This window comes from Bubalus bubalis, chromosome X (assembly GCF_019923935.1).
Source record: "Bubalus bubalis isolate 160015118507 breed Murrah chromosome X, NDDB_SH_1, whole genome shotgun sequence".
Classification (NCBI taxonomy): Eukaryota; Metazoa; Chordata; class Mammalia; order Artiodactyla; family Bovidae; genus Bubalus; species Bubalus bubalis.
This window is the reverse complement of record NC_059181.1, coordinates 93,287,516-93,299,795: the sequence shown is the minus strand read 5'-3', so window position 1 is coordinate 93,299,795 and position 12,280 is coordinate 93,287,516. Positions and strand designations below refer to the sequence as shown.

Genomic DNA, 12,280 nt, shown 5'->3' with positions numbered 1-12,280 from the left:
AAGTGTGAGGGGGTTCCCTTGTCTCCACATCCTCTCCATAAATATTCATATTGCAGAAATCAACACAACATTGTATAGCAATTATCTTCCAATTAAAAAATGAAAAAATGGATCATAGATCTAAATATGAAACCTAAAACTGTAAAACTTGTAGAATATAAGATAGAATCTTTATGACCTTGGTTAGGCAATAATTTCTTATATATGACACCAAAACACAACTGCTAAAAGAATTGTTCTTCATTAAAATGAAAAACTTCTGCTCTCCAAAAGACATTTTTAAGAGAATAAAAAGACAATTCACAAACTGGGAGAAAATATTTGTAAAACTTATATCTAATAATATACTTATATCCAGCATATATACAAAGAACTCTTAAAATCAACAACAAAAGGGAACCACTCAATTTAAAAAGGGGGCAAAATATTTATATATATTGATACTTCACTCAATATATATGGATGGCAAATATGCCTATGAAAAGATGTTCAACATCATTAGTGATTAGAGAAGTGTAATTTAGAACCACAATGAAATATGGCTAAAATTGTAAGACCAGTCATATCAAGTGTTAGGAAGGATGTGAAGGAATCAGAACTTTCACACACTGCTATGAGAATGTAAAATGGTACAATCATTTTGGAAAATGTACAAGTTAAATATATACCTACCATATGATTCAGTCATCTTACTCCTAGGTATTTATCCAAGAGAAAAGCAATGCATATGTCCTTAATAACAATTCTACATGAAACAGTTGCAGCACCTCAAATCTGGAAACCACCCAAATGTCCATGAACAGGTGAATGGATAAACTGTGCAAATGGTGGTATAGCCATATAGTAGAATACTACTTGGCAATGAAAAGCAATGAACTATTGATACATGTAACAACTCACATGGATCTCAAATAATTATGCTGAATGGATAAATATGTTGTATGTATATATATATATACACACACACACACACACACACACAATAGAATATTACTCAGCCATTAAAAACAATTTGAGTGAGTTCTACTGAAGTGGATGAACCTAGAACCTGTTACACAGAGTGAAGTAAGTCAGAAAGAGGAAAACAAATAATGTGAATCAATGCATATATATGGAATCTAGAAAAATGGTATTGATGAATCTATTTACAGGGAAAGAATGGAGATGCAGATATAGAAAACTGACTTGTGCACAAAATGGGGGAAGAAAAGAGTGGGACAAACAGAGAAAGTAACATTGACATATATACACTATCATGTGTAAAATAGCTAGTGAGAAGTGGCTCTATAACATATCACAGGGAGGTCTGTGATGACCTAGAGGGGTGGGATAGGGGGAGGGGAGGGAAGCTCAAGAGGGAAGGTAAATATGCATAATTATGGCTGATTTGCAATGCTGTATGGGAGAAACCAATACAACATTGTAAAGCAATTTTCCTCAAATTAGAAAATAAAGAAATGAGATCTCCTTCCCTCCAAAAGAATATATGTTGCATGATTCCTTTTATGAAAAACTACAGAAAATGAAAATGACTCTATATTGTCAAAATACAGATTAGTGGTTGTCTGGGACAGCATAGGGAGAAAAGGGAAGGAGAGATTACAAAGGGGCATGACAAAACTTTTGGAGGTGATGGATATGTTTGCTATCTTGATTATGGTGATAGTTTCATGTCTGTATACATATGTTAAAACTTATCAAATTGTATACTTTAAATATGTAGGGTTTGATATATGTCAACTATATGTCAATTAAGCTATTAAATAAAAAGCATGTGGTAGATATGCAGAATACTAAATTGGAAAGATAACTGAAAGGACAAAAAGGCAAGTTGCAGAATACTGTAGTCTTATTTTTATAGGAGAATAAGTTTATGCACATTCTTTATTAAGAGGATATGCAGTGGAAGATTATAGAGTACTATGCACCAAATGTTAACACAAGAAAAACTTTAAATAAGAGATTCAAAAATATTTGTATAAGTCTATTTATTGATATGGAAAGATGGTCACAAGAGACAGTAGAGGACAGGGAGAAGGCAAGTTACAAACAGTGTTTACAGTATGGTCCTGTTTCATTTTAACTGCTTAACAAAGTATATAATCCAATATTTGTACATACCGAGACATTCACTTCAACTCAGATAAGAGGTTCTAATTCCTACTCTGAGTTTTAGAAAACAGAGCTATAGTCCAAAAGTCCTAGAAATGCTTTCTGGACCACAGACCTTCAAGAATCACTATCATGTAGACTGAGGCATCAGATTCTCTCCTAGCTTTCCTGTTTTGTGTTGACAAAGCTGCAGTTCTAGGCCTGGGCCTAAACTTCTCCAATTAAGTTTATCCCATACAGTTTTAGCTGGTACAAATACAGAGAGTAGGCTTGCCTACTAGTAAAAGATAGAACTGTTTTATCTTTTCACGACTCACAGGAGAATAAATTACAAATGGTAAACAAATTAAGGTAGCTTTGCAAGGAGGAAGAAAACAATTATCTTTTAAAACGTAAGGTATGAAACAATGTACAGAATGATTCTAGTTTTTTGGAGGGAGAAAGTACATACAGATTGACGCCCATAAGGTCATATAGCAAATTTCAATTGTTTTGACTCCAAATTTACATCTTATCCATTCAACTGTTTTGGGCACCAACTGTTTCCCAGACACTACCAGCTCAAATCCATACACGTTCATCCTAGACTTTTCTTCCAACTCCAGCAAGGTTTAGCCAAGTGCCTAATGGACATGTGCATTCAGAGGAAGTTGAGAATTGCAAGACTGGCAGAAGCATTATCTACCGCAAAATTTGATCATTAAAACCAATCTGTGAGCCTTGAAGGCTGCCACACAAAAACGTGGAAGAGGGCTATAAGGTAGTGGGGCAATGAGAGTGGGTTTGGTATCAGACAAAACAGCAATGTCACTTGTCTGCCATGTAAATCTAGGAAAAATGATTTAACCTCCCTAATTCTCATTGGAGGTGATCCAGAATAATGAGTTATAATCGTAAAAAAATACCAGTACGTAGCTTAGAGAACCATTGTTGAAAAGAGGAAACCTGTAATATGTAGTGCTAACACAGTTACTGACATTAACAGTAGGTACTCTGGAAATTGTTTCCTCTCTACACCTACCTCCTTTCTCGTCTGTATGACTTGACATAAATGAAATAGCCAAAATATGAGTTATAAATGTAGTTATCAAAATAAAAATGAATATTGCATTTTATCTGAGAATCAGGGCCATTTGTATGTTGTAGAATGAGTTATCTGATTCAGGTAAAATAGGGGAAAAATAGTAATTCCTTTTACATTAAACAGCCTGTAGCAAGCAACACTGCCATTGTATATTGAGAATGCACATTTGGCAATGAGCATGTGGGGTATATATATATATATGTTTGTGTATATACATACATATGAATATATGTGTATCATAGGTATCTTTTTGTGTATATACCTTGTTTATGCAACTACATTATAAATTCAAGGATATATCTTTGTTAATCATTTGAAGCTGCAAATGGATTTAAGCAGATACTAATGAACAAGTTTAGCTTACTTACGATGCAGCAGTTTATTATCTTAAGTAAAATGTTAAAAAGCTCTCCATCTACATAAGATAATAATCGACAGATGTTTTCAACTCATAATGAAACACTGACACCCCAAAATGGTCTAGCTCAGGCTAGACTGTCACAGGTAATATTGTGTTAAAGATGTAATTCATAACATGCACACTGTAATGACCAAAACATTATGCATGGCTCTTTGGGAACAGACAGCCTATTCAAGTGTGTAGATTGTTAAAAGCATTCTCTTTTATTTCTAGCTCATTTTACATTGTTTCAATGATCACTTTAACTTCACGGAAAATGGCCATGAGTGTAGTATAACTGGAGTGATCAACGACTACAATTGAGCCCTTTCTGATATGCTCTTTTATGTTAATAAATATGGCCACAGCACTAACGAGATTGGCTTTTGCCTCTTTCTGGTTAAAGATGAGTTTTAACGCTGCTAATGATTCTGTATTGGTCATATCTCTGGCTGCAGTTGGATTTTCAGACATATTCAAAAGTACTTTCAAAACAAGATTTCTAGTTTTACGATTTCCAAGGGACAGCAAATGGAAAAGCTCTGAAAAGTAACTGGCAACAATGTGATGATGGTTAGAATCAGTAGTCAGTTGTCCTAGTATCTTTAATCCAGACTGCTGTCCAGGTGAATTCAAGGGAAAAGATATGGTTTCTTTACACATATGCTTAACATGTAATTCAACCTTGCGTTGTCTTTCATCCCCAGAGGGGGGATTCAGAGTAATGACAGCCTTTTTTCTCATTTCAGAGGAAGGAAAACTGAGCAAGCTTTCAATAAGTGTCACTACACCCACCTCATTAATGAACTCTTGAGCAAATGGATGAACATTAATGATCCCCATTGCAATTTGAGCTATTTTATGAATGAGAGGATCAGTAGTTGACTTAAGTAAGGTAATAAGTCTTTCAAACTCCTCAGAATCCATGTAGCATTCCATTTTGCAAGGGCAAGAAAATGGCTTAATCCCATTCACCTCCCTGATCCTGATTTGGCGCCTAATTTCCTCTATGGTCTGGATGCAAGGGTCAGAACCAAATGGGAACTCAGAGACAGGCTGTGAGCTAGAGGGAGTGCTTCTAGAAGGGCGTGCTGCTGCTGTTGCCACAGGCGAAGAACGGGTATTTTCCTCAGCAGAAGCCAGGACAACATATGAAGGAGGCTTTTTCTCAAATGTGACTTGGGATCTAAAGCCTAACACTGCTGGAGTTACAGCAGGAGCTTTGGGCCATATAGTTACCTCAGACCAGTCCTTGGGCCTATCTTTTTCATTAATTTCATCCACAGGCTGAGGCTTAATTATTCTGCTCACAGGTCTAGGGTTAGGGTCAAAACTAGTTTCATCTCCATCCCAAAACCAGCTCCCAATAACGTTCTCCTCCTCCTCCTCCTCAGCTCCTGGCCTAGCCTTACAGCTGGTCCCAGCCACAGGCTCCAACTTCTCAGCACAGGATGGGGGACCAGTATCAGCTTTACCTTCATCCTTAGCACTGAAATGTTTACCAATCTCTTCTCCATTCCAGAACCAGGAACCAACATTGGCCTCTTCTCCAGCCCCAAAGCAGGTATCAGTACGAGTCTTATCTTTACACGTAAACCTGGACTCAGCAGTAGCCTGAGCCGCAGAACAAAATCGAGCTGCTCTAGTGGCCTCATCTTCAGCTTTGGGGCGGACATCTGGCAGATGTTCTTTCATCTCAGTAACAATCTTGTTCTTAGATGCTGCCTTCACCACTGCCACTGCATCTGCCCGGGGCCCTGCCTTGCTTATTGCTTTGGCCTGGGTTTTGGCTGCACCAGTAGCCTCCCTCTTTCCTTCAGCTGATCTGACTGTATCAGTGGCCTCCCTTTTTCCTTCAGCTTCTACAACAGCCCTTTTTTCAGTTTTTGCCTTCTTTTTATTCTCATTCTTTCTATTCCTATTCCTTCTATTCTTAGCTCCAGCCATAGCTGAAGCCTAGTTATATAGATAGCACTACACAGTCTTGGCCTTGGTTCTCAATATGTCTTGGGTCAGTGTCCTAATATTCTTTTACTAGGTTGAAGGTGATGATCTTCTGTCACTCCAAAGCCACCACAGCTAGCACTGGAGATAGACCTGAGGTGGAAGAAGAAAACAAGCTTTCAGTCTCTTCCAACTGCATTTTTCTATGCAGAAAGTCACACAGGACGTAAGAATACAGATGGATTGTATGGTAATAGTAGAATAGTAGAAAATGTTTTACCTCATTTTATCCCTACCATAGTCCCACTAACACCCAGCAATGCCCTGTCCAGACACTTCTCTTTCCTCTGCATCAAATAGGAACAGAGATGATGAGAAAGTTTGGTGAAAGTGAGCAAGACTAAGGGGTATAGCCCCTTTGGAATATACCACTATACTCCACAGGTCTATCCTGGTATGCCTCACACCAACCTGCACTGATATGGTGGACTTTTCTCCTCTTCTCTTGTTTCTGGTGTTGACAAGCCCTATAGCCAACTCACAGGTGGACCTACGAACAAAAACACAGAAGGGATTGGAACTTTAAGCATTTGGTAGATATGCACTCTGGCTTCTAAACCCAGTACCTGCCTTTCCAAATCTAGAGCTTTGTTTCTGGCCTCCTTGATCTTCTTCCATGTTATCCTTCTCTACTTCCTGGGTATCTATTAATTACCCTATAGGCACAACTGTGTCTTATCATATCCCCATTTCCTATACATAAATGTGAGGGCAAAGGTGTGTGGGAAGTTGGAATACAATGGCTTCAAGATATGATCTAGTCTTACTTGTCAATAGCCAATTCCCACTCTCAATCAATGAGGGTACTCATGCTCCCACTCACCTTGGATTCGAATGAATAGCTTTCGTCTTCTTTCCTAATCAAATTCAAAGAGAACAGCTACCTGCAGATTTCTACAGGATTCTGAAAAGAACAAACCTATGAAAGACAAAAAAATAAGAAAGAAAACAGAAGAGACTGAGATGACCCAACACCGATCACAAGTGTTACAACACACACTTCTGTATATTCAAGGCCATGAAAAATGTCTCCCATCTCTCTGCTCTTCCCAAGTGATATCCCATCCACTCCCCTGCTACAGACCTGCAGCTTGTCTAATCATACCTCCAAACTCTAAAGTCAGTCATTTTCCTAGCAGAGGCATCACATCCTCCCTTGAATAAAAATATGAGATGCAAGAGTCAGTAGTGGAACGTAGGCAACTGTATTTAGAAGGCAGGCAGTGAAGATAATGGGGGCTATCATTTCAATATCATTTTGCATGCCGCAGCCTTTTCCCCTTCCCCACACATACATAGTTCCGACCTCATTCACCACCTATGCCAGCCAGGCCACATAGCAGGTGGTTTCAGGAGATGCTATCTTTACCACTACAAAACAGTCCACCAGCTGAAGAGTCACACCCTGCATAAAAGGGAGGGACATTCAGTAAAACACCAAAATAGTATGCTGACAATGGTAGAAAAGTATCAGGTTAATGAACAGATTCCCAGAATTCCTAAAATGTCCTTTTGAAGAATCAAGGAATAACTAAATAAACATCTCTCACCTTCTAGAAATTTATACCCACTCCCAGTAACTCCCAGGGGCTTCCCTGGTGGCTCAGAGGTTAAAGCGTCTGCCTGCAATGTGGGAGACCTGGGTTCGATCCCTGGGTGGGGAAGATCCCCTGGAGAAGGAAGTGGCAACCCACTCCAGTATTCTTGCCTGGAGAATCCCATGGACGGAGGAGCCTGGTGGGCTACAGTCCACGGGGTCGCAAAGAGTCGGACACGACTGAGCGACTTCACTTTCCTTTCCCAGTAACTCCAAAATTCTGTGGGACTGCTTCTGCACCAAAATGAGAGTGGCTGTGAAAGGAAAATGGGTTTGGGTTTCCAGAACCAGAAACTGAATGGGCAGACTGACTTCATGCGTTCTAAACCGACCCTGCAGAAAATTTTCCTCTCTATTCTGAAGAGCCATTCCCACACTTCAACATATTCAAGTGCGCTAGGATGTTCAGAAAACAGGTTCCAAACGAGAAACGTGGATTAATACATCATTTATTTATATGGATCCTTCCTGTGAAAGCCTACGGACTCCTCACTGTGTCATCTGCTTGCATTTGACACATGCAAGAGCTAAATACGGAAGGCAACTAAACAGCTGTATTAAGAAGCAACAGATTTGTCATTTTGGTGTCTGTCTTCATAACCTACGCGCTCAGTTTCCCTTCCATTGAAGTCGCCAGATCAACTGCGCAGACAGAAGACTGACATCAAAGAGGTGCCTGTGGGAAGGGACCACACCCGGCAAGAGGGGCACGACAGGCCCCTTGGCAGAACCATGGCCCGGGCTGCTCCCGTCCCTGCTCCGGCGGCCTCCCAGAGCCCCCACACTGGCTCCCTCCGCCATTTCGGCCGTAGCAGCTTCCCGCACAGCCCTCTCCCCGCACAGGCACCGTCGAGGGCGGGGTACAGCCACCCGGAAAGCCCGCCAGGGACTATCCGCGCCATATGCCTCCCCAGCATCCGAGGGAGCCCCTGCAGCCAAGACCCGGCCCCGGCCCGCGCCGGTCGCCGCCTTCTCAGCGCCAGTCCCCCGGCGCTAAGGACCTCTCTAAGGGTCCAGCTCCGACAATCTCGCCTCCCCGTCCTCAGGCTGCCAAGGGCAGGCTGTGAGCCGGTCGTCGCCCCGCGAAACCCCCACTTGCCTTCGCAGGCTTAAGGTTCCGGTGGTCGGCCTCCCCACTCCGGTCGCAGCTCCTCTCTCAATTCCCACTGCTCGCCGTGTGGGCGGAATAGCAAAGAGGGCTCCCTCTCCCCGCGCCAAACCCCGCAGGGGCTGCACAAGTTGCTGTACCGACTGCTCGCAGAGAGAATATTAGGAAGGGGGGCGGAGAGATACGCCACAAATGGGCTCGACGCCCCCTCGCTGGCCCACCGTAGTTCCGACCCAGAGTGGGCGGGGCCGGGAGGAATGCCAGCCTGAGGGGCGGAGCCACGCCATCCCGCCTCGCCAGCCTTCCGCCACCCTGTGCCGACCTCCTTGCGGTGACCACCCCTACGCTTCTGGCCCTGCAGCGGGCTCGCGGGCCGGGGCTGGGAGGGTCGCGAGGGGTCGCACTGCAGGGAGCAGCGGATGGATACAGGCCGCCCCGCAGTGTGTGTGTGTGTGTGTGTGTGTGTGTGTGTGTGTGTCTGTGTGTGTGTGTGTGTGTGTATGAACCCACAGACTTTTCGGTGTCCGCCCCCTCCCTTCCCCCATCACGCCGGCCATCCTTCTTGGGCGCGGGTGGCTGGGGGGGCTGCTTTCACCTTCAGGGGCCGTGGGCTGGAGGAAACTGGGAAGGGGACGCCCGTGGAGGCCGAGCCCCTGCCCCTCTTCTAAGGGAAGGCAGCCCCTGATAGACCTCTGGCTGAGGAGACAAACCACTTGTCTGCGCCAGTGTCGTCATTCTTTCTGCCACACTGCTGTTCTCTCAGTCGCTGTGGTGGCACACTTTACCATTTCACTGTCCGCACGGTTGCCCAGGAAAGAGGACCTTTCCCTGACAGGACCCGCACCTGCTCAGACAATCCCGTTTCTCACCCCACAGCGAGGGGTCAGGCACCATGTAGGGGCAGTCCTGGCTCCTCTTCCTGGCTCCTGTCAGGTCTTCTCTTGCAGGGGATTCCAAGGGCTCCTCATCTTTGGCAGAGTGGGAATACGCCAAGGATTAGAACCAATTGGGATCTCACACACTTGCCATACACACCAGTCTAGTTTTATCTACTATGGCTATTAACATATTAATCATAGAGAATCCAGAAAAATAGTACTGATGAGCCTATTTAAGAGAAGAAATGGAGATGCAGACATAGAGAATGGACTTGTGGATGCAGTGGGGGAAGGAGAGGCTAGGGCAAATCGAGAACGTAGCATTGACATATATACATTATATCATGTGTAAAATAAATAGCTAGCAGGAAGCTACTGTATAACAAACACTGGGAGCCCAGCCTGGTGCTCTGTGATGACCTAGAGGGGTGGAAGGTGTGAATTTGGGGGAGCCTCAAGAGGGAAGGGATGGAGATATATATATATATATATATAATATATAATTATAACTGATTGGTGATGATATAGTGCAGAGACAACCACAATATTGTAAAGAAATTATCCTTCAATTAAAATACCAAGTTAATGATGTTAATTTTAAATTGCCTGTTTGATAATCCCCAATCTGCATTATATCTGAGCCTGGTTCTGATGCTTTGTATCCTTAAACAACGCTTTTTCTTGCCTTTTAGTACATCTTATAATTTTGTGTTGAAAGTTGGATGATGGTAATAAGAACTGAGGTAAACAGACTTTTAGTAGCAGTTGGGCTGTGCATAATGTTTGCTGTAACTGTAGGTGCCAGTCTTCAAATTGCTCTAGCCTCTATTTTTGTCTCTCCTCTTAACTTTCAGTCCAGTTCAGTTCAGTCGCTCAGTCGTGTCCGATTCTTTGCGACCCCATACATTGCAGCACGCCAGGCCTCCCTGTCCATCACCAACTCCCGGAGTTCACTCAAACTCATGCCCATTGAGTCGGTGATGCCATCCAGCCATCTCATCCTCTGTCGTCCCCTTCTCCTCCTGACCCCAATCCCTCCCAGCATCAGGGTCTTTTCCAAAGAGTCAACTCTTCGCATGAGGTGGCCAAAGTATTGGAGTTTCAGCTTTAGCATCAGTCCTTCCAAAGAACACCCAGGACTTATCTCCTTTAGAATGGACTGGCTGGATCTCCTTGCAGTCCAGGGGACTCTCGAGAGTCTTCTCCAACACCACAGTTCAAAAGCATCAATTCTTCGGCACTCAGCTTTCTTTATAGTCCAACTTTCACGTCCATATATGACCACTGGAAAAACCATAGCCTTGACTAGACAGACCTTTGTTGGCAAAGTAATATCTCTGCTTTTGAATATGCTCTCTAGTTTGGTCATAACTTTCCTTCCAAGGAGTAAGCGTCTTTTAATTTCATGGCTGCAATCACCATCTGCAGTGATTTTGGAGCCCAAAAAAATAAAGTCTGACACTGTTTCCACTGTTTCCCCATCTATGTGCCATGAAGTGATGGGACCAGATGCCATGATCTTCGTTTTCTGAATGTTGAGCTTTAAGCCAACTTTTTAACTCTCCTCTTTCACTTTCATCAAGAGGCTTTTTAGTTCCTCTTCACTTTCTGCAATAAGGGTGGTGTCATCTGCATATCTGAGGTTATTGATATTTTTCCCAGCAATCTTGATTCCAGCTTGTGCTTCCTCCAGCCCAGCATTTCTCATGATGTACTCTGCATATAAGTTAAATAAGCAGGGTGACAATATACAGCCTTGACGTACTCTTTTTCCTATTTGGAACCAGTCTGTTGTTCCATGTCCAGTTCTAACTGTTGCTTCCTGACCTGCATATAGGTTTCTCAAGAGGCAGGTCAAGTGGTCTGTTATTCCTATCTCTTTCAGAATTTTCCACAGTTTATTGTGAACCACACAGTTAAAGGCTTTGGCATAATCAGTAAAGCAGAAATAGATGTTTTTCTGGAACTCTCTTCCTTTTTCCATGATCCAGCGGATGTTGCAATTTGGGCTTCCCTAATTATATCTTGCAGAGAGAGTCTGCATTTGCAACTCTTTCAGCTGCACTTCACTGTTACTGTACTGGAGGCCTGTTAGCATGTGGAGGAGAGGAAGTGTTCTATAATCTTACAGTTAAATTCCAGTCTTTTGTGGGCCTGTGCCTCTTGATTCTGTCCTTCACAAGTGTTTGTTTAGCATCTTTCTTCTCCTTACAGGAGAATGGAAGGTTAGAGTGGGCTGGATATAAGGAATGCCTTTCCCTTAGCTGGGATAATGTTCTGGGAAAGTCTTTTCCACTGGAGGGTAGCCTTTTGTTATGGAGAAGATTGGGGAGTGTTTTTCTTGAGTGTACACTTCCCCTCCCACTGCCAGAGCCCTAAGATCTTTCTGCTGTCTTCACTATGAATTCCTGGAGGTAAAGTCCACTGCAGGTCCCTTAGGGGTTTCTCATTCTCATACTATTCTACCCTCAGTCTCCAGCAGTTTGTCAAAATTCCCACTTAAGTGTTCTTACCTGTTTACGTCTCTAGCAGTTTCTACTCAATGTAGAGAGATAGGCTGTGACTCTCCAATTTGTCTTTTCTCCAGAATTTGGTGTGGTCATCTGCCTTGTGACCTCAGTTCTATGATGGTTCTAAGTCACTGATTCTCAGTTTGTTCAGCTTTTTTCTTGTTGTAAGTACAGGGCCTCCAAGCTCTTTGCATGTCAGAACTGAAAGTGTAGCCTAGGGATTTTAACCGGGTAACTAAAGATCAGTGAACACAGCTTTCATTCTCTTCTTTTCAGCTGAACTTCAGATCTGGGAATAAAGTTGCTCTTGAAAACCTAGCTGCTCCATGAATATTTGCTCTTTTCTCTCCCAAGTATAGAAAATTTACATGACTCTCTGAACTTGAAATCTTAGCCCCCAGATTCTTAATGTGGAGTGCAGATTAGAATTCAGACTTCCTGAATTAAAGATCTGGTGAGGTCCGAACAACTGGGACTTAACCTCTGGAGAAAAGTCATCTCTGTTACCACCACCACCATAAAGAGGTGGTGCACTACACTACTAGGTGCTTTCGTAAATTAGAGTTACCAGTTTCTAAGCCCTGTAG

The 12,280-nt window shown here is 42.9% G+C and overlaps 1 protein-coding gene across 5 annotated transcripts in view; it reads right to left on the bottom strand.

Moving 5' to 3' along the window:
* Positions 1-1,971: 1,971 nt before the first annotated feature.
* LOC102412527 (basic helix-loop-helix family member b9) overlaps positions 1,972-12,280 on the bottom strand; it is a 110,663-nt gene continuing 100,354 nt past the window's right edge. For 4 of the 5 annotated variants that reach the window (XM_025276844.3, XM_044937273.2, XM_025276843.3 and 1 more), the window contains 3 exons: positions 6,424-6,519; positions 6,012-6,090; positions 1,972-5,693 (listed from right to left, as the gene is read on the bottom strand). In XM_025276844.3, coding sequence (XP_025132629.1) covers positions 3,837-5,543 — 1,707 coding nt within the window. In that variant the 5' untranslated portion in view covers positions 5,544-5,693; positions 6,012-6,090; positions 6,424-6,519 and the 3' untranslated portion in view covers positions 1,972-3,836. Of the gene's footprint in view, positions 5,694-6,011; positions 6,091-6,423; positions 6,520-6,705; positions 7,239-12,280 lie in introns of those variants that run through there. The other variant, XM_044937274.2, reaches the window with a different exon arrangement.